The sequence below is a fragment of the Cinclus cinclus genome, chromosome 3 (genome assembly GCF_963662255.1).
Source record: "Cinclus cinclus chromosome 3, bCinCin1.1, whole genome shotgun sequence".
Taxonomy (NCBI): Eukaryota; Metazoa; Chordata; class Aves; order Passeriformes; family Cinclidae; genus Cinclus; species Cinclus cinclus.
In genome coordinates, this window is record NC_085048.1 from 41,281,048 (window position 1) to 41,304,930 (window position 23,883).

The following is a 23,883-nucleotide window of genomic DNA, read 5'->3' on the forward strand; positions in this document are numbered from 1 at the left end:
TCAGTTACTGTATATGAGCAAAACCAGAGCAGTTTCTCTGGGGTGTACAGAGATGAGATAAGGAAAAAGAAAATTCAAGTGTATGCACATTTGATTGAATTGCTTACTAAACCTGTGGAAGGTATGGCATATTTTACTGAGAAAGATAAATCAATGCCCACACAGGAATATTTCTCTTTGAACTTCATTATTCTGAAAGAACACAAACCTTATTCTTCTTGAATCCAGAGTGAATGATTAAATTTTGGAGCAGGACAGTCCCTAGTAGAAAGAGTACATTTTAGCCAGCTCTATTACTGAAAAAAGCTGCCTCAAAGTTGGGATTTTTCCCTCCAAGACTTAATTCTGCTAAAGCTGTGATGAGTCACCCTTCCCTCTGTCCGCTACCTCCTTCCACATGTGCATTCCATCTCTCTATATCACACTCTTTCTCCCCTTTTTTCTGCTACTCCTTCCTTTTCTTTCTTCCTTCTTCTCCCATTCCTCTCCTTCCAGATCCTCTCTGCCTGTTTCCCTTCCCATCTAATCCCTCTCCCTTGTACCTATTAATCTCTTTCCATGCCCTTTCTCTCTACTTTTTCCTTCAGGAACCTTTTTTTCCATCTTCTTATCTGATGTTTTCAATGTTCTTCCCAAACCATCTTGTCTCTGTCTATGTTGTAAGAGTTCCTGAACAGTTTTTTCCCTTTTCTTCTGTATATCCTCCCACTTGTGAGATGAGAAGAGTTGGGGAGATAATAATTCTGTACACCAAAATATGTATGCCAGGTTTCCATACTGTAAACGGTTATTATTTCTTCTAACTCCTTTCCAAATGAGAAGGAAATATTTCTTTTTTCAAGCACAAGAGTTTAACTTAACAATTTCAGCTGGAATCCCTGAAGAGAAAAATATTGATGGACGGGGAAAAAAAAATATAGCGAAGAATTGCTAGATGATGTGCTTTTTTAAACTCAGATTCTGCAAAAATATGTACTAGATAAATTACTTGGTTAGTATAACCAGTATAACTGGGAAATGACCTAAATCATGTGTTATATGTTCAATGACTGCTGAAGTCACTGATTTAAAAAAATGCTATGTGCAATCCCAGATTTTACATTAAATACTTGTCCCTGAAACTCTAGAATGAGAGGTGATAATCAAGCATCAGTCAATAAGAAGTATATGTTTCCAAATAAAATTTCATGTCCGCCAAAAATGATAGCACCTTGTAAGATGAAAATGACAAAATTAAGAGATGATTGGAGTGCTTCTAATATAATAGAACACAAAAATTTATTACAGTCACTTTGGACAGACAGAAACTATTCATGATTAAGCACAGTGAAGATCCAAACTTGTGACACTTCAGCATAATAAATTATAATTTAAATTGCAGTCAATCAGTCTTTACACTGAGGCTGCATTGTGAGGAAAATTATTTTATACTTCAAGGAGATAAAAAATACCTGAATTTAATGCCACTTTTGATATGAAAATTTGTGACTGGAGGACCACATATTCTGAATAAGCGATGTTACAACTGGCTTGAAGCCTTGCTCAGAAACCTTCACATAGGATGAACATAAATGACAGAAAATTAGTTATAATTAATTGTCTAGCATATCAGTGTAAGATCTTGTTTTATTTTGTATCTTTAATAACGATCTGGGAAAAAAAAAGGTAAATAGCATAAAGAACAGGTTTTGTAAGAGAGGAAAAAAAAAAAAGACATAGTAAATCTGTGGGATCCAGAAGTATCGAAGTATTGCTATTAGTGTTATAGTTGGCAGAGAAGGCATGAATATTAATATTCCCAAAGAAAGCAAAATAAATGAAGCAATTTGCAAATGGGAAATACAGAAATATGAAGAAACATTATAATTCCTAATGGAGTATAATTATTTCCTTGATGTAATCACCACTACTATTAACTGCTCCACAAAAGTAAATAAAGACCATATAGATGGATTTGACAATTTGAGAGTTGAACAGGTAGCACTGCAGAAAGGCAATGATCCTTCCTAATACAATGCTTGTGGCACTTCACTGTGATTCATATTCACAGTTTTGATTGACTCAGAGCAAAAATAATGCAATTTTCTAAGGAGAACTGTGAAGAAAAATCAAAAATAATAATACCTGAAAGTATACTTACGTATTAATGAAGATAAATCACTTCTCCAACACACTAGCATCTCATAAGACTGAATCTCAGTAAAGTGCTCTAGAGCAAATGTAAACTCAGCAAAGTTTAAGTTTTGTGAATGTTGAGTGCTTCCTTTTTTAGGGGGGATGGTGAAATATTTTGATAGTTTTAGCTAGGACAGAGTTAAATTCCTTCATATTAGCTTGTCTGGGGCAGTGATTTGGATTTGAGCTGAAAACAGCATTGATAACAGAGGAATGTTTCAGCAATTGCTAAGCAGTTCCTATGCACAGTCAAGGCCTCCTTAGCTTACAGAGCTACAAAGTGATTCTGGGTGGGGATGTCCAGCTGGGTGGGAATATCAGGTTTTGAGGGACTGCAGCAACAAGATAGTCAAAATGCAACCTGGAAATCGAATATGTGGGAGCTGGGATGCAAGTTGTGAACCGTTCACATGAATTTGGGAAATTGTATTCCATGTCCTTGAGGACCACTGCAATTGCCATGTTACAGAATACTCTGTGATATTCAATGATGAATGTAGCTCTTGGAATTGTTTCAACTCCAATAAGCTGATTCTTGCCTAAGTCAATTCTTTCTATCATTTTTTTATCTCACGGTGGAGCACATGTTCACAGGTACACCTGGTTTGGATCTTCTTCTTTGGATAATAGGTGTTAAAATATTCAGATTGGATGATCACTTCAGAATAGTTTAGCCAATTAGGGGAATTGGAAAGACTAATAGGAGATTGAGGGCTTGACAATATAGTCAATATTTACAATATATTTACTGTGTGAACATTCTCTCTAAAGTGTATATATGAATACCTATTTCACTTTTTAGGAAAATGTGTTTGTTTAAAACAAATACAATGCAATAAATTAAATTGTAGCTTGTTTGAATTTCAGTTATAGACTACCTTGATGCACATTTTCTAGTTTTTTGGCATTTAAACTTCTATAGCAAAAACACATTAGCAATTCAAAAAGCTACTTAAGAACTAAAACACTGTGCTGAAACAAATAGAAAACAATTAATTTGCTGCACTGTTTTTGCACAAATTTTCTGTAAGGAACAGCTTTGAAAACACATTTGTGTGATTTGGGATCTAAACATATCACTAATATATAAGAACCCGTGGTGCAAATTGTTATATTTGAGTTCATCAATAATCTAAAGAAAGTCTGATTTTGAAACACTGACTTTTGGTCCATTTCTTAGATTTTTGGTTAACAAAAGTAGCAGCAAAAATGCAATGAACCTAATTTAGAAAAATAATGCATTAATTTATCAAGACAGAAGTTTCCTTTAAAGAAACAGTTACATTTTAAGCATTTTAAGAAATGCTGTTGAAAATTCTTATATGCCTGCAGTAGGTTGAGTCTATAGTTAGACAAAATCCAAATTGTAACAGTTGATATTCTTTTGCTTGTGGTTGTGACAAAAGTAGGAGAGGAAGTATTTTTGTTAGCAATGTCTTGCCTTTCACCAATATAAATATGAATTATAAACACGAATTTGATCAAAGCAAATGATTTAACGAATTTAGGATTTGAAACTCATCATATAAGATGATGGTGTTTCCTCAGAAATTTTTGTGCTACTTGTGTACCTGGAGTTATAGCTCTCAGAGGAAATTAGTTCAGCTTCAGTTATGCAGAGACAAGCTCAAGTTCTGGTCTTTGTCATTCCTTGTTATTCTACTCTAGTTTGGTCTTTGAAGTAAAGCAAACACTGTGATTGCCATAATTAGCAGAACACTGCAATTAAATGTTAGCAACCCTTTTAAAATTTCTTGACTGTGGCCAAGCTGCAAGGCTGAACATTATGTGTTTTCTGAAAGCCTTTCAATTCACCAAATCAAATTGTATTAAAACAGTAAATGACGGAGAATTTTGTTTGGTAGCAAGGCTTAATTTCAATACTTTGAAATGATGTGTTAGATGTTATTTTCCCGCTGTATTTTTGAGACACACGTATTCGTTCTTCTCTTCATGATTCTTTGATCATTTTATGAGGTACTGAATGACCAAGTTCAAAAGAAAGACTTTTAGGAACTGAGTGTTAAGCAAGGAAGACAGACAAAATTCTGATTCCTGTGGAACAGAAAGCTGTAGAAAAAGAGATCAAATTTGTCTTTTCTCTATTACAGCATCCACTGATCCACTTTGCTGTAGTCTCAGTTTTAGAAATAGAACTCTTTTTATCCACACCGCATTGCATCCTAAATTTACTTTACAGCCCTGTGGTAACAAATCACTTAAAAGTATACAAACAGTCTCTCAGGACTCAGTTGAAAAGATAATTTTAGAATTGTGTGCCTTTATATATGTACATATAGATATTCACAATGAATACTTACAGAAATTTTAATTTTTGTCTAGATTTAGTTTTAAAATATCTTTACCTTGTATTATAGATATCACTTAGTATTTGAAATGATGTTTCAAATCCTGTCTAAAACCAAAATAAGACATATTTGTGGGGTTTTTTTAGACAACAGAGTAAATAAACATTCTGATTTCTAAAATGGATAATTATATTTACCATTTTAATTGTGTAGGGATGAAAATGCAGATAAATTACAGCTAGGCCTAATTTCTTACTCCTTAGTATGTCAGTCTGTCCTTTATGTGAACCTTAAAGCACAACCTTGGATGTTCCTACTTAGATAAAAATCCTATAGACTTTATTTCAAAGTATAAAATGTCAAAATACTCATGTGTTGAAGATTTATCCATAAATGACTTAATTTATTGTACTTAGCCTGTTTCTCCATTACTTTTTTCCAGAAGCATATTTTGTCCTGCTGTTCTCTCTGATCACAGAAAAGGGTAAATCCTTTTGCAGCAACAGTGCTCTCTGCTCTGCAAATGAATTTCTGCCTGTTAAATTATCTTCAGATGTGGTTTGTCTTGAGAAATGGAAAATTAAGTATTAAGAGTAGCTTTAGATATTCTTTATATAATTTTTGCACCTAATGTCACACTTCACAAAACATAATTTGAGGTATTGTTAATCACGTTTTAAATAAGCAGACTTTAAATATAATGACAGAGAAAAATGGAGCAAAATTTAATAATAACTCTTAGCAATCAATTTTTTCCCTGTAACAATCTGTTTTTCCTTAAAGTGTTTTTTTCTAGATGCTGAAACGTAACTAATGGGCAATTTACACAGTAATTTACTGTTTTATAGGTTGGAACTTGGGATCCATTGAGCGGCCTTAACATGACAGAGAATCAGAAAGGAAAACCAGCAAACATCACAGATTCCCTTTCCAATCGCTCTTTAATTGTTACTACCATCTTGGTAAGCAGTTGTATTTGCTTTCCTTAAATACAGCTATGCAGAAAACCTGATATAATGTGACACACTAATTGCAATAGTAATAAACTGTCTGCAGTGTGCATTACCATTACTTAAAATTACTTGGATTAGTAATTTAACTTTTTTATTATTGACTAAACTATTTTCTTCTTTTCAAAGTTGCTTTTTTCAGTCGATATGAGAGGACAAAAGATAATTGGTTTTAAAATGTGTTTTGTCTGTTAGCCTGATTGTTTTAGCCAGCAAAAAAATTATTGCTTTCGTTTGCTATTCTAACGCATCAAAGGAAAGTACAAAGTATTTAACATTTATTTAGCATTGTTATTACTCAATTATTGAGATGAAACTTTTAGTTGTACAGATATTTAATTGATTTGTCCTTTGAACTAGACTAAAGGAAACAACTTGAGTAAATTAGTTTTCACTGTTGGCACATTCACAGCAGTGAATGATGTACCTATAATTAAATACATTTATTTATGTAAAAGTAAGTGCTCATTTATTTCCTTGCAGTAATTTTGAAATATTGATTTTAATTTCAATGAAAATTTAAAACTTTCAATAAGTTTGTCTGCTGTGTTTGTCTGCTGTCACCATTATCATGAATTTGCAGATATTAAAAAAAGAATCCACTTCCTGGCACTTGTATACTTTATTAAGAAGTTTTTACCTACCAACATATATTATAACATCTCAAACTAGAATGCATTTTTAAAGGTGTATAGACACAAATGCCAGTGTGTTTTTAACCTTTTATGTAACATAAGTAATAGAATTTCATCCAGAGGGTAACTTTTTCATTGCTTATAAAGTCTGTTTACAAGTGATAGAGAATCTTCTGAAATCCTTTGTTTCATTTATTTCACTAATTGGAAAATACATACCAGATATATAAAGTGGAACACAGCTGACTCAGATGTAATTTCTTGTTATGCTAAGACCAGCACAGATTTACCACAACTTTCTCTTTTATTATTAATTTTACTAATGGTACGCTACAGTTATAATTTTGTTTATAAATTAATAATTAGTTCTTTTTTAAATGAAATGTAAATTAATGTCATATATTCTCTTATAGTAAAAGCATATCTTCTAGATTACTAGTCTGTCAATTTTCTTCCCAGTGACCTTCACACATTTCCTACATGTAAAAACTACTTCACGATCAAGTAGATTTTATTATTAATTAGAACTGACATCCCATGCTCTCTATTCTGCTGTTGCTTTGCACCCAGATATCCTGCCTAGGATTTTTCTTGATTCTTTTCACTGATGTCTAACTTTAATTCATGTGAACCTAATTGTTGCTAGAATTACTGCTTTACAGAATATGGTCCTGTCTCTTCAAATGACCCGTTCCCTTCATTACTCAGTAATGAACCAGCTTTTGTATCTGCACTCTCCAATAGCTGTCATTGTACTCTTGATTCCAGATCAGTGGCAACAATACTGCAACAAGGATCAGTCCCTGCAAGATTACATAAGAAACACTCAATAGCTTAGGGTGTTTCAAGTTTGTTTGTATTTTAGCATCTGCCTGTTAATGAAGTTTGAGTTAATATACTCTAAGTATCATAGTGATTTTATATAGTGATACTAGCATGATTTTGGTTGAAATAATTAGCTCAAGAAATGGTAAATTGCACTAATGTAAATTGCAGTGCTGCCAATGAGCGCTGATTTTAATTTGCTAAAGCTCACAAAAGAAGACTCCTGAGATTTAAGAGAACAGCTGCTTTCTGTAAATAATGATGCCCTTTCTCTTAAGAGTTAACTTTTGCTTAGTGGTCATTTATAAGTATCCATCCTCTTTGCAGGAATCTAAATAATGCAATTAAAGAAAAAAATGAGCATTTTAAATTGGTGTTACAAGTTGCTCACTTGTAGCTGCCTTTTTAACTTCAGTTATTGTTCAGTAAAAGTTTTGATTATTGCAGTTACTCTTTTCAGCTACAAAGCATGGTACTCAGAAGATGTGGTACAGATTGGAAGAGCTGTGCTTGGATTAGTAAAAAGGACGCAAACCATTTTTGCTGCAGAAACACATGTACTAGCTTAATTTGGTAGTTCTATCTTCTTTTTGCTTAAAAATACATTTCAGTTGGACAGAAAGCATATTACTGAATATTCATTTTGTAGCAATGTAAGGAAACAATATAAAATGTGAAAGCTCCTAGAAATATACCTACTTCATCATCATCTTCCTTTTTCTCTCCTTTTTTGACTGTGCAAAATCTTGCTTAAATGAGAAAAGAAATGGTAATTCTACCATTTAAGCTGTTCATGTGGGTTTTCTATGATTTTTTTTCCCTTTAAGAATTCTGTACAATAGTCTATAGTATACTGCCAGCTGTGAAGCCTTAATCACTTTTCTCTGTAGTTTGCTTTAGTGTTCACTTTTCATTTAAATATCACAGTGTTTCTTTTATTTTTAATTCTGTTTCTGTGATTCGGAGCAATATCTTTTTCCTTCTATATTTTGCAGTCATTAGGATCTTTACAGCCATGAGTAAGTATACCCTGCATTTTCAGTGGTGGCTGAGTCTCTAGAAGAAGAATATATATTTAGGGGATATACAATAAAATATAAACAGTGATTCATTAATTAATCTACTTTAAGTAAGGACAGAACTATGTGCTCCTTTCTGCCTTGAATTTTTCCGAGTGCATTTTACAGGTAGCGAGCTGAAAGAGTATTCCTTGGTTTCCCAACAATTCAGTTCTCTATTCTGGAAAGGGACAGGGGTTGTCCGGACTTCATCCTGTCTCAGAAATCCACCTACATGTAGTTTTTGTGAAGAAATGTGTCTGGTTTCCAAGTTCTCGTTTCCAAGATCCCATAGCAGCCCCAAACACCAACTGAACAGGTCCACTGGAGTGATAGTCAGGTCTTTTTAGACCTGATAGATAGACTGTCCCTGAGGACAGTCAGGAAAGAGGGAGGAACATTTGACAAATAATAAGTATGCTGCTTTTATCTTCTATGACTATAGCTTTGGACATAGCAATCTCTTTAATACTATTGCTTTGTTTTGCTTTAAAACCATCTGCATTGAAACTTCAAAATTTCTTTTTCATTTAAAAAGTCTACTTTATGAATATTCTGCATTTAGAAAAAACAAACCAAACAAAAACCCTACAGAAAGCAAATTTTCAAATTCAGTAATCAGGATTTCTTATTATTGGATTCTCCTAAATTGACTCCTATCAGAACTCTGAAACATTTATTCTCTAGACTTTCAATGTAAATACCTGAATATTTTTGTTCTTGAATATATTCTATTTTCAATTTAAAAGAGTTTTAGCTTTGGAATTAAATTTCCATGTTTATAAAGGTATGTCCATGGTACTTAGGTTCTTTTTATGCCAATTTCATATCAGCCTGGACATATTGTCATATTGGTTCATTTGCCCTCTTCTGCTGAAATAGATGCTTGTTCCCTTTCCTGTGTAGCTTTCAAGTGCTTTTCTGTATCTGCTTACATCAAAGCTCAGAAAAGCTCACAGTCGTCAAGTTACATTTTTCCAAGAAATGTGTGAAAGTTATGAAAGGTGTGTGATGTTCTCAAATTTACTAGTTTTTTTTTTTTACTCTACATTTAAAAAGTGAAATTACCTTTTTTATTTTACTTCCCTTAAAAAATTGGTTTGAAATAAGAATACAATTGGAAGGAATTATGAGTAATACTTTTAATAATTGTAAAACCAATTTTGCTTAGTTCAAATTATAGTATTCCCACATCAGATTTTATTGATATATGCTGCTTTCTCAAATGGGTAGTGCATAATTTCTCTCCCTGTTCTCTTGGATACCCAAGTATGAGTTTTCAATGGCCAAATTTTAAATTTATGTATATTTATATATATATATAAAATTATATATATATTTATTTATATATATTTATATATTTTATATATTATACATACATATATATATAAGAATATTAATATTTAAATTAAATGAATAAATTTACCTGTCATCTTTGTAAAGATGAGTCACCTATCAATTGTTTTGCTTGATAGTCACTAGTGAATTTCTTCACCTCTCTGACTAGAATTTTGAGTGCCTACTGTGAAAACCTGTTGTGTATTCTTTATATCTGTTACTAAGATATGGCAGTCTTTGAATAGTCCCGTATCCCACCTTCTGGTGAACAGAAGTTAATAAGTAAAATATTCTAAATGGCAAATTTTCAAAATGCTTTCCTCTTTTCATCATTAGGGCTTTTTTTGTTGATTTTTTTTTTGTGTGCTTTGTTTTGCTTTTCTCAATACTGATAGTAATAAATTCTAGATTCTTTAAAAAATATGTTATTCCATGTTGGAATTATGAAGGAAAAATTTCTATGTTTGATTAATATAAATAAAAAGAACTTGAAATTTAAACTTGTAATTTCTAGTAATAGCTTCATAGTTGAAATATAAATCTCAGGAATAATTCAAGTAAATATTTGTTGTTCAGATCTGAAAAGAAAAAGAGAAAGTTGCATAAAATTGTTTTGTTGAATAATGCTTTCATTCATGCATTAGCTGTACATTTTTAAAACTGAAACCAGTCTGTAAAGTTACAACATTAATTACTTTACAAAGATTTATCTTCTATTTGCCGATATAGTTTTCATCCACCTGTAATTTCACTGGTCCTTGTAGACATACCTTTATTTGCAGTATTTTAGCTAAGTTTACTTTTCTGTAAATTTTCTCAGAAAAATGATTTTTAGTGCTTATGAGTTTATCCACATGGTCACTTTTAGTGCTTATCTGGCTTGGGATGGGGCTCTTCTGTATCTCTTCATTGAAGATATTTTTATCTTATGAGACATTAAATTATGACTTTGATCTTAAAATTTTGCAACAAGCTGACCTGTTGTTAATTTAGAATAGCAATATCTACTGGAAACGTCTCTTGCTGAGGATTCATTCTGGAGTCTATAGCCAGTGTTTATTCAGTGAATTTTTATTTCAAGCTACTCATGTTAATCCAAGCAATAATAGAACCGCTAATAGAAGGGGTTTTCCTGTTTTCCTGGAGAGATGTGTCCAGTTGAAAAACTTAATTTCAACTGAAACTGTTTAGAAGATTTCAAATACTCATTTTGTGATGTGGTCTAGTAATATTTAAGGGTCATGTTTTCAGGAACTGAAGGAAAAAAATATTGTGAACAGTGTTAAAGAAAGTATAAACCAGCTGCCAGTCTACTTATCACTCAGATTAAAAACTCTGTCTACCTAATCTATGATAATTGTCCTAGTGAAAGATTTTGGTGGAAGTGATAATCCACCAAGAAACAATGGTGGTTGTACATTTAATGCATAGAGACTTTCCTGAGAGTATGTTTAGAAATCAGTTCTACATTAGCCCATTCTACAAGTTTAAAGCTTGAGCAAATAAAGCATGTAGAACCCTTTGCATGCAGTTGTCCAGAATACCTGAATGCCATGTTCAATATTAATAATGTGCACTGCTTGAGGAAAAAGCAAACTAGAGAAAACACTGGGATTTATAAGAGCTATTGCAGATGAGGCTGCCAACACCAGCCCTGATCAAGTTAAGTTAGAAATCCCTTTACATAGCAAGTGAAAGATCTGAAGAAAAAACAAATGCTTTGTATGGTAGAAAACTATAAGAAGAAGTAGCAAGTACCATTAAGAAATTCCTTAATGTAGCATTAGAAAAGCATAAATAACTTATTGATCAGTCTTCTCAGCAAAAGTTGAGAATCATTAAATAATGATACAGATACTACTGAAGCCCTTATCCAAGCTGGTCAGAGTAAGGAATATAAATGAATATGGAGTTGGAGTTAAGAAGTTCAGAAAGGGTTGCAAGGTTTTTTACTTTTCTTTAATAAAATATAAAAAAGCATCAGCAGAACAGATAAAATGCCTGAGGATTTCTATAATGATATGATAGAAAAATAGGTAGGAATTTACCAATGAGCTTAATTGCTCAATGAAGAAAATCCTAGTGTGTGTAAAGAAGAATTAGGAGCATAAATTGAGAATTATACATCCTCACTAATATTGCACATATTCAAATTCTGCCCCAGATAACTCAGGATTGTTTGGAATGGAAGACAGAGACAAAAATGTTGTCAAGAATCTTGCCAAGATTCCAGAGACTGGGGACTGTGTAAGACTGTAAATATCTGAACAACTCTGAGAGCAAATGTCTTGGATCTGTGCACATGAGCATTCCAAGCTGCACTGGAATTCCTTCATGCCTACAGAATAGGCCGTGACACTGTGTAAGCACTGCTCAGCAGTAATGAAAATATTCCTGTGCTATAACACTGATTTGAGCACAAATCCAAACCATAATAGTTAGTGGGAAGAAAATGTCTGTTACCCCAGGAGAAACAACAACAAAAAAATCAGACTGTGCTTTGTCTTAGCATAGCTTCTACTTGGCCAGTGGTTTGCTTTCTTTAAGGAATTGTAATTTTTCCCAAAAGATTTTTTCTCCTTAGAGTTGTTTCCTTTGAGATATTTAACATAAATTTCCCAAGTTTATTAACAACCATTTTCATACATAGTTTTTGCTCTGATACCATCTCTGCTTCTCAAGCATTATTCAGTGATCCTTGTAATTTAAATTGATTTCAACTTTCATGTTTTCTACTAGGTCTTTGTTCTGGTCAGTACTACATCTTAAAGAGCTCTTCTGGAGTAATTTGTTTATCTGTTGTTTGAGAAATTTCTGTCAAAACATCATAGTAGTTTAGCTGGACAATTTATTTCATGTTTGTTCTTTGTTAGTTGTATGAAGATCAGTGATGCACTTTTTGGAAATATGGCTGTAACCTTACTAATTTCAATATGAGTATATAACACTTCTTTTAAGAACAAGATTCTCCCCTGCATTCTCCTTTTTATTTCTTTGGGTAAAATCTTCTGTATAAAAATATTAGTTTTACGTGGATATAATGTTTAAATCATGGGGAAACTCAAGGTACAAGATTACAATGGGAGTGTTGAATTATTGAAGTTGTCAGGTGGCTGTGGAATGAGGTGCCTTTAACCCTTCGGAGTGCTGATGTGGGGATTTAGGACTGTAAGAATTTTAAGTTGCCCTGAAGAGTTTTTCTGATGATTCACTGAGTCTTTTGTTTGGTGCAACGATTGAATATACTATTATTTGTCTTACCGTATTTGGTTCTTTTTCTTTTTAATTATAAAACATGAAAATAAACTCTCCCAAAAGTGAGCAAAGACCGGGTTGCATATTTAACCTAACAAACAGCTTGAATGTTGGTTCCATATCGTGGTGGAAAAATACCAATTTTTTTTGTATGTTTCCCTTTAATTTTATATTTGAGAAAGGCCATCCTATACTGAGAAACAGACGTAAAAATACTGTTTTGCTAAATGTAATTTTTCTTCCTATAATTGTGATTATTCTGCCAATCATTTAATTTTTTTGCTGTCTGTTTGCACGCAACTTAATGTAAAAAAACCCAACAACATTGTAATTTTATTTAAACATTAAAAGATACATGCTTAAAGAAATTTAATTCAGTTTTCATGGAATGTTGATCACAGAATTTACTTTTTTGAGTAAAGATTTTCAGATTTTAGTCAAATGGCAGCCTATAACTTGAGGCAATAGAGATGTAGGTGTTTTCACTGACCTTTTCCTTCCCCTGTGTGTTTTTTGCACTATGCCTAATAAAGCATCGAGAAAAAAAGTTTAAATACTTGCAAAATTAAAGTGTAAAATCTAGTATTTAAAATATTTGATTGATGTTTGGTGTTTAAGTGAGTTTTTTTTCAGTTGCCAAAACAAATTGTTTCTGCATTTTAAAGGGCTTGCGTTGTCCATCCAAGGAATACATTTTATATTATTGTATAATGCAGTTAGCTAAAGAGCACATTTAAATTTGGTGTCTATATGTGTTCCTTGAAGACATGTCTACAGTGTTGAGAAAAAAAATGATGAAGAGGATCTTTGAAAATACACTTAAGACTTTAGACACACATAGCCAAAGCTAAAAGGATTCTAGTTTTTGTATTATTTCTTTGTACAGGGAGTGATGTCGAGAGTGTGTATATTTTTTAGTTATTATTATTTTTTTGAGCACCTGAGTGTCTACTACTTAAGGCTAAAATGAGAAGAAAGGTGTGGAGGCACTCATTATCCATTCTGTCTTCTTAATTCTTACAGGAAGAGCCATATGTTATGTTCAAGAAGTCTGACAAACCCTTGTATGGAAATGATCGTTTCGAAGGTTATTGTATTGACCTCCTCAGGGAGCTGTCTACTATCCTTGGATTTTCCTATGAGATTAGACTGGTGGAAGATGGAAAATATGGAGCCCAAGAAGATGCCAGTGGACAGTGGAATGGAATGGTTCGTGAACTAATTGATCATGTAAGTTAACTCCTACAAGCTTTCAACTATGTATTTAGATTTCAATTTTTTTCTATAAAAATTGTAAAACTTTTATGATAATGCCATTTGAATACTACTTTTTTCAAAATGCAGATGTTTTAGGAATTAATGCAAGTAGATTGGTATCCATTATTTCTTTAGGGTAGAATTTGTGAAATAAGGCATCTCTGTTTTGCCCATAAGGCAGTGTTTTAGTTTGGCTCTTCTGTAGCATATGTCTAAGTCACAATATGAAATGAGTAGTACTTAGAATTTATTTCTGAGAACAAATGTATGGTGTTTTATAACAACATTTTTATAACAAATATTTTTACAGCAATGCAAGTCAGATATCCTATTCTGCTAGTGCATCTGAGATTTTGTCTTAAAGAAATTTCTGTTTGTGTAGTGTAAACACATACATAATTTGATATTAATCTTTCTTGAAATTTTAACAATGAAGTGCAAGCAGAAAGTCAAAAACGTCAACATATACTGATGGAACAACACAGTGTCACACCAGATACCATTACAACAGACTGTAAATGATTAAGGGAGGCATTACTTCTGGTTCTTCAAAATGTGCTTTCTCAGTTGGTCATGCCAGATGAATTCAGTCACTTAGAAACATTTTCATGAATTTAAAAATTATGTCATTGTTCCTTTCTGCATTTAGTTGGATGAATTGCTTGATAGCATTTTATCTATAGACATTAGGTCAAAGATTGAGATGAAACATATTCTGCACATCACTGTCATTTAATATAGATGGAAGACTGTAGTTAATTCAAGTGGAACCTCTTAATGATGGCAAAAACTGCATGAATAGCTTGAAAAAATATTTACTTATCTTGTTTCAATTTGCTTTAGGATTTCAGCAGATGGGCAGAACATGTGCTAATCAAAATATTCATATTTACTAGGAGGGTTGTTCTTCATGCTTTTCTAGTAAATGATAATCTGGTATTGGTGTTGCAACAGATGTTGATTATGCCTGGCTTCACACTTTTAAGAAGAATGTGTGGGAGTATTATAGTTATGCTATCCTTAAATGTGTGTATTAAATATACGTAGTACACACACATAGAGAGCAAACTTATTTAGCTGGACTCCCTGTCCATCTCTATAAATGTGCACTTTCACACATTAATAAGTTCATAGGCCTGTTCAGCTATTAGATTTCATGCTTGTTAGGTTGCATCCTCATTTGGAGCTAATTTTCCGTGATTAAGGTAGATGTTGTGGAAGTATTTATTCAGAAGCAAATATAAATCACCTTTTTATACACCTGTTGCTATTCAGCCTTAAAGCATTCTTAAGAAAACATTAGTATGGCCTCCTAAGATTTACACTAAGATAATCTTGAAATAAAATGCATTTGAACAAGTTGCAGAAGTAAAGTGTATGAAACAGTAGCTTTCCCCATCTTTCCTCTTGATAACACAGAATGAAACAGGTATCCTTTTTTGACATAAATAATATGCAACTAAACATAGATTTAAAATTTTATTTATTTATTTATTTATTTTCATTCTATTCAAATTATTTTTACTTAGGAGTCAGAAAAGTTTAGAGACTGTACTACTACACATGGAAGATGTAGTCCAGTTTCCTAATCTGGATTTTAATTTTTACTAGTCTCTCGATTTTCCACTTGCTAAAATATTTGCTTTACATTTTTCTCTGGTTTTTTTTCAGTTCATACTTTATAAGCTATTTGAATAGATGAAAATTTTTTATACATTTGTGCCCTTTATTTACATGCATGTTATTGATGCATTTTAAGAGCAAGTAACACTTCAGACTCAAAAGTGAGGCACAAGAATTTAGTGAAGAACTCAAGATAGACAGTGGTAAATTTGGGTGCTTCCATATGGTTAATACTTCACATGCTCCATCAGCTCTCCAGTCTTTTCTCTTAGAGAATATTTTAAAATTGTTGTAAAGGTTTTCTTTCCTATAAAGTAATTTAATAAACTCAATTTCTTTATTTTTGAAAGGCGAAATGATTCTATATTTTTCAACTAGCGTTTCTAATTAAAAGATATTACAGAATAAAGATGATTCTTAAAGTTGCCCTAGCACTTAAATCTATTGAAAAATGTTTTTATAAATTCTTTTTATCTGTTTGTTTTATCTGTCAGTCAGATAAGTTCAGAAAGGTCACTGTGCTGTGGTATATATATTTGCGAGGGTGATGTGTAATATGCATAATCCAATAATAAATGAAATTGATAACTTTGGTATATTATATGTGAAGAAAGGAAAATGCACCATTTATACAAACATTAAAAAGTAAGAAATAAAATCTAAGATTTAAATAAAGAGTTTAAATCAATACTTAGTCACTTTGCATGATTGCTGGTGCTCGAAAGTCTAAATGAAATAAAGATAATGCTTTCTGAGTTAAGCTCATCATATCACGTCACTCTCAGGATTTAAATTTTATAATATGAACTGAGACTGAAGTGTTTCCATCAGGCTCTGTTTGCTTTCAATCTCTTTTCTCATAGTTTACTCGGGTTTCTTCTTTCTTTGACTGTTTTACTTGGAGTTCACATCTGCATTCATATGTTAGTCTCCAAGCAATAAGTAGCTTCTTTTTAAATTCGTGGTGAATACTGACAGTGAAAATAAGTACAACGATTCCTTCCCTTTGACAACTGACAGTGAATTTTTGTTGGGAAAAAGACACTGGTCTCTAGAGTTGCAAATGTAAGACAAATATTACCTAGGGGAGCAAATACAGATGACATTTCTCTGTGAATCAATTTTGAATTTAATTTCTCCACTTAAGTGCTCTGATTTCTCTGCCACAATTTTTCATTGAGTATTTTACACTCTTCTCAGATTAGCTCAAGATATGAGTATTACACATTTGAGAGGAGAAAAGCTAAATTCCACATTATCTCCATTCTCTATGGATGAATTCTTCAATAAAAAATGTATTCTTTATACTGACTTGATGCCTTTGGTTCAAAAACTTCATGAAAGGACAGATTTATTGAATAGTTTTTGAAGTGAATCATAAATTCTGGCGATTTTCAGGTTGTTCTTAAGTGCTAAAATTGTCATATCACTGTATTATATCGCATGAGATGCATAGTTTAAGCATGCAAGTTATATTCCAATATAGCTGGCATAGACAGAATGAAAAGATATAATTTTATTTTTAGAAAATTAGACATCCTACTTTACAGATACAAAACTACTGAAAAAAATTCTTTAATTTGAGTTCCAAAACTGGAAAAAAATACTGTTTTATAATTTAAAAGAGCTATAAATGAAAAATCCACTGGGAAATAATTTTTTATTATATATACATGGTTAAAAATAACTTTTTGGGGAGGTTCTTTAAATGATTCTTCTACAGCACAAAGCTTATGCATTACAAATAGACTTCAAGGCTTGCAGGTCTTTTGTGATTCATAAATAATTACAGAAAAGGTCCAATTTTTAGATCCTGATTGCTCTTTGATCATATGAAAATCAGAAATTTTCTTTGTCGCTAAGAATAGGATTTTCAGCCTGGAGTAATGTTATACAGTTTAGCATTTAGAAAAAAACTATTTAGTTTGAGTTAACTTTAGACATAATGGCTTTTACTTAAGTATATTTTGAATTTTTCAAAATCAATATAATTTTTTTGAAATAAATACATATAAAATACTTACACTTTAAAAAGTAATAGTAGTAGCTTTTAATAACAGAATACATGTTTATATAGTCAGTTTAAATATTTTTAGTGATTTTTCCCCCAATAGCATGTTGGTTTCTTTCTCTTATGATCTTGAAGACCTATAGTCAAACCCTTTATGTCATAATGTAGAAGTGACAAAAAACCTTCGAATAACTGGTTGTGTAGATGTTTGGTTCCTTCCTTTTTGAGCCAGTGAAATTTTGTTTTCTTCTACCTTTTTCTTTTTTCTTTCTTCCATTTCAAATGTCATTTCATCATACTTTTTGGACTCTGCCTCTTTCCTTCATACTTTTATGAAGCCCTAACATATAGATACTCGCAAGGAAAGGCTGTGGAACATCTCCTCCCTCTTTATACTTTTAAATTTCATGGAAAAGGTCTGACAGTTGAAATTTTCAATACAATGCAGGATAATTTAGCCATTGTTCTTATTAGTGCAAATTCCAGAAGTCTTGATGGTAATAGGCAATTAGAGAATCTTTTGAAGGAGGGAGGGAGGGAGGGAGGGAGGAAGGAAGGAAGGAAGGAAGGAAGGAAGGAAGGAAGGAAGGAAGGAAGGAAGGGAGGGAGGGAGGGAGGGAGGAAGGAAGGAAGGAAGGAAGGAAGGAAGGAAGGAAGGAAGGAAGGAAGGAAGGAAGGAAGGAAGGAAGGAAGGAAGGAAGGAAGGAAGGAAGGACGGACAATGTTTCTCTTTCCATAATCATTAAATGGGCTCAGCAATGACATTTGTGGACTATCAGTGCTCTTTAAAGCACCAAGTGTGCTTCATGCTTTCCTCATTTTATTAGTGGAACTAGAATCTGCAACTGCATCACAGGTGTTGTATGATGAACATTTCACTCATGCTAAATAATAAATTTTATCTCTGATACTTTTGGAAAGGGGTGTTTAGAGGAGTAATAGACCATAACCACATAGTGTTTAGGAAAGTCTGCAGTTCAGCTATTGTTGCTTGAACGAGAAACTCTGGTGAATATAGATAGATGGTAAACTGAGTGACTACTGATTTCCACTAACCCTGTTTTAATGTTGTATTTCTAGTGTCTTGGCACTTTATTTTTACTTAGTCTCCTAAAAAAATAAGACACAATTAACTTTTCCCTGTTCTCTCTGTAAAATAAAATAAAATAAAATAAATGCTGCTGTTGTAGTTCAGTTTTATTTTCCTTATGTGTTTGTATTTTCAGCTTTTGATTGTTTTGTTTATAGTTCATCTCTTTCCCCATTTTTCTGTTTAGCTATTTGAAAGCCATCTCTTTTGACTGCATTTTTATTCTTGGTAATTATTTATTTACTTACCATTCAGATAAAGCATTACTATTCTATGCTAAAGCTCTCTTCTCTGAATTTCCAATCATCATTATTAGTTGCATTTATTAAGCTATGTTGGAAGTCCAGAACAAGTGTCTTTTTAAACAGAGCTACTGATTTCCATTATTTAATATTTAAAAATACCTTCCAACTTCTTCCAGTTACTCTGTGTTACGATATGGCATCCGTGATTCTCTAACTGTTAAGTGCCTGTAACATACCTTTCATGTGTGTTTTTACTGTTTAAAATACTCATATTGGCTTCCAGTTTTTATTGTTTGCGTATTTTCTTTCCTCATTAAAGTAGCATTTCATTTCTGTGTGAAACATGTCCTGGGGTCATAGGATAATTTGTTATGATAATTTGTAATATGCCAGAAAATATCACTTGTCCTTTTAGTGCTTTTCAGTCTAATTGCTAATTCATTAATCCACAACTTCAAGTGCTCTGACCTTTTATTTCCAAAGTAATTTGTCCCAAGCTGAATAAGCATCAGTCCCTGACAAGTAACTAGTCATATCTCTTCTGTTGCTTGAGATCCTGTTTTTCACTTTAAGCAAACTGTATATATTCATAGAGTCACAAAACCTCTCTTCAAATATTTTTCATGTCTGAATTTATAGATGCAATTCACTCAAATTTGCCATACTATGCACCTTCTGTTCCTGTTTTGTTTGTTTTAAAGTAAGAGATCAGAGAGATGGTCTTCTACATGACAATACAATTTCATTTGAAACCAACAGCTAAACATTCATCTCTAGGCTCACAAGAAGACAGTTTTCATGCTACTTTGTCACTCTCTAATAAAGGTTATGTATAATATTCCATGGAAAAATGTGCAAACAGATCCTAACTCCACAAAAGTTATGCAGAAAATAGACTTCAGGTAGAGATGCATAAAACCACAAAAAATTCCAGGAAAACGGAAAGAAAACAAGTCAGTGATCTAATATACCAAAGAAATCCTAATCCAGAAGTTTAGTGCAAGTTGTAAAACTATGTATTAATTCAGTAAGGAACATATTAAGTACATATACAAATTTCCTAATCAACTGTTATTGATTTCAAGGATGGGACAGATGAAGATGCAGTTTCCAATATATGCTTTAAGTGAACAGTTTGTTTTCCAAAGAACAAGGAACTTCCAAACAGTCTGCATTTAATAAAGCAAGGCCCAGCAAAATTTCTAATATTTCAGTAAGGCATAGAGAATAATAAAATATACAATTTTTCCTGAAGGGTTGTAAATGTTAGTTCACTAATTTTTGAGATAATCATGTCTTATGTTTCTCAAGAGACTGGATGAAAACTTTTAGCAGCATTCTCAGCAGTTTGACACCAAAGGTGACAGGGGACTTTGACAGTAAGGTCCTATAAGTTCTCTGAGATGTGTAGACTTTTTTCTGGAGATATGTACTTAGGGGTAGTTTATTTGAAATTTCTTGATGCTAAAAGTAAGTAAATATTGCTTTCTTGTTTGTCTAGCTGCAATATGCCTATGTATTATTCTTTTACATTTAGGGTGTTACAGATATCCCTGGCTAATGCACTTGGGTTTATAAAATTATTAGTTTTCAGTTACAAAGAAATGTTGTACAGTGAATAGCTGTAATTAACTTCCACATTGCTGCCAGCAAAGTGAATCATAGCCAATCAAGGCAGTGGCATTAAATTTTTCAAATGAAATTCCAAACAATAATGCTTTACCTCAAGCATCATCTATGCTTACAGTAATGACTAGGAGCAGATTTGATCCAGGATTAGTGCTGAATTCATAAAAGTATTACATTTTTCATATCCTCATACCTTTATCTGATCTTTTACTTTTGTTGCTATAATGATAGTAAAGAATGGTAGAAAATAACTTTGGGATTTTTGTTTGTGTGTGTAGGCCTGCTGAAGTGAAGTAGATGAGAAAAATAGATGAGAAAAATAGAATTCTCTAATAGCAGAGTTGAGTTCCATTGGGGCTTAACCCTTTTATTAGGGATTGTTAATAATGGTGCAATTTGTCTTTTACTTATCTCCAAAAAATTTCAACATATCTCAAAGTGAATGTTTCATGGAAGATATGGAGGACAGACTGTGGAAACCATGAGTTTGTAATGGTTTTAGTGATTTTTCCCCCAGTAGCATGTTGGGGGGAAAATTTCATTTCTATGTCAATTTTCATAGAAACATCATTTTGGTAAAAGAGTTTTAGGATGTGCTTCTGGGAGATGTGTCTCTGGGAATGATGACCAAAACATGTCATCCATACTGTTTGGGGAACTGGAAACTATCAAGTCTGATCTGTTATTCTCACAGCTTCAAAAATAATTCAGTGGTTTAAGAAAATTATACAAATATCAAATAGAGTTTAAAAAAAGATAGTAGGTGCAGCCTTACATAAGTCCAAAATACATTAAATGCAGCTGATTGTGTGTGTCTTAGGAAGAATGTAGAATCATGTTACTTTGTCACCATATATTGAAATTAATCTGTACAGTCAATTTTTACTTTGCTATTTCCTGAGCTTTGAGGGTCCAAATATGAGAGCCAGTGATGTGTGGTAACTTCCAAAGATATGTAAAATTTCTTCCTGAGAAAGTATGTTAGTGTGAAACAAGTATATATACACACATACATATGCATGTCAGTGGTTGCTTGTAAAGAATGTATGTATATTTTTATGTGAACCGGTGGGGCAGGGTGCTCATAAAATGCCAGAAGAAACTGTGAAACAGTATACATACCTGTTAGAGTTTTTAAATTCAGGATATTGGATTAAAAAAGACATACTGAGATATTTTTTTATTTATAAAAATCATGTAATGTAGCATATATGATTATTTCCTTTTTATTCATCATTATTATTTCCTATTAAGGCTATAAAGACAAGTTTCAAAAAACAAAAAATATTAAACTTGAAGGGTTCTTTCTCTACTTTAGAAATGTATTCTAAATCTGTTACTGGATGATTCATTTATAGAGTGGAAAAAATGAAAATAGATTGTTACTGAAAATAATATTTGTATTTTGCTAGGTTTTTTTTTTGTTATGTGGATCAGTATTGTAAAGAATGCTACATTTATTCTAAAATAAGTGTCTTGGCAGAAATTTATCTGAAGTCACTCTTGAATTTCATGGCAAATTATTTTCTTTATTAGTATTTAAACTTAGTTTTTCTGGATAGAAAACTAATTGAGCTATTTCAAATATCATGTGCAGCATTCAGACCATCACTCCCATGTCATATGATCTTCAAGCTAGGTTGAAAGTGATCCTTCTGGCCCTCAAGAAGTCTACCGAAATATTGTATTAATTCATAATTCCAAAATATAAAAGCAAAAAACAAGGTATGATATATACTTACATTATTGCTACAGTGTAATAACAAAAAAAGAGAGTTCAGTTAGGAAAAGCCGCCACAGAACCACATCATCGCTCTTTTCTGGAGCAATTCTGTTGCTATTGGAATTTTTCTGAAGGAGCAGTAGAAGTTTAGATATTGGAGCAATTTCTCGCTGTCTTCATACCTGTAAAAAGGATTTAATATTTTTAATCTGCTACTTGTAGCTTAACATGGGACCACTGTAATATTATTGGGAAACCAGGAGACTATATGCTAAACCTAGTGTCACTAGTTGCAAACTTTCTTTGCAGCCAGAATAGAAATAAAACTGCAATCATGTTACAGAGATTGGTTTAAAGAATTGGAAAGAGAAATTACTTACACTACAGAATTAAATAATTGTTGAGATCAAAACCTGATCCTAGATATGGCCTCATCATTTTCTATCTCATTTTCTATGACTGTTCCTAGGGATGGAGACTTCATATCTTCTTTGGACACCTTGCTCCAGTGTTTGAATACACCTAAAATAAAAAGGTGGGGTTTATATCTTTAAATCATTTTTCCTGCATTTCAGTTTCTGCCTGTTAGCTCTTTCACTAGGTACCACTGAGAAGATTCTGGATCAATCCTCTTTGCTTCCCATTTCACTTCAGTTATTTTTATTCATTCAGCAGATCTCACTGTGCCTTCTCCAAACTAAGTGGTCACAGTTCTCCCGAGTCTGTCCTCATATGGCAGGTACTACACCATTTGAGTAATCTCCATAGCTCTTTGCTGTATTCATTCCAGTATATTGCTGTTTCTCTTGTACCAGCTTGGGCCTGGACCCTTGGGCCTGGACTTGTCTCATCAAGATATAAGTAGACATCATGGATTAACAATGTAATAATTCAGTAAAGATCAGGTAATTGTGGAAGATTTAGGCTGGAAGCAATCCTTAAAGACTATCAAGTTCTAAACCCTCTGCCAGTGGCAGGGAACCTTCCACTAAGACAGGTTTCTCAGAGCCCCATCCAACCTAGCCTAGAACACCTCCATGGATGGGTAATCCACAGCTTCTCTGGGCAACTTGTTCCAGTGCCTCACCACCCTCAAAGTAAAGAACTTCTTCCTAATAGCTAATCCTCACCTACCCTCCTTCATTTTAAGGTCATTCTCCCTTGTCCTGTCACTACGTACCCTTATACGAGCTCCTCTCCAGCCCTCTTGTAGCCCCCTTGAGGTAGTGGAAGGTTCTGTAAGGTCTCCCCGGAGCCTTCTCTTCTGCAGTCTGAACAGCTCCACTCTGTCCCCCCTGCTTGTCTACGTAGGAGAGTTACTTCAACTCTCTGATCAATTTACTGGCTCTCCACTCAACTTGTTCCAACAAGTCTTTTTTGACCAGGCTCAGGCCCCAGAGCTGGACGCAATTCTCCAGCTGGGGTGCTCACAAGAGCAGAGGGGCAGAATCGCCTCACTCTCCTGCTGGTCACACTCCTACAGATGCAGCTCAGGATGCAGTTGGCCTTACGGGTTACCTTTCAAGCACACATTGCATCGAGGTGTTGGTCCACAAACACCTCCGAAGCCCTTCTCATCAGGGCTCTTCATAATCCACTCTCTGCCCAGCCTGTAGTTGTGCTTGGGACTGCCCTGACCAAGATGCAGGACCTTGTGCTTGACCTTGTTGAACTTCATGAGGTTCTAGTAAAATAGATAA

The 23,883-nt window shown here is 33.1% G+C and overlaps 1 protein-coding gene across 1 annotated transcript in view; it reads left to right on the plus strand.

The window, feature by feature from the left end:
- GRIK2 (glutamate ionotropic receptor kainate type subunit 2) overlaps positions 1 to 23,883 on the plus strand; it is a 354,252-nt gene that overhangs the window by 189,337 nt on the left and 141,032 nt on the right. Inside the window, exons 9-10 of the mRNA XM_062489908.1 lie at positions 5,333 to 5,446; positions 13,629 to 13,835. Of these exons, the coding sequence (XP_062345892.1) occupies positions 5,333 to 5,446; positions 13,629 to 13,835 (321 nt within the window). The remainder of the gene's footprint in view (positions 1 to 5,332; positions 5,447 to 13,628; positions 13,836 to 23,883) is intronic.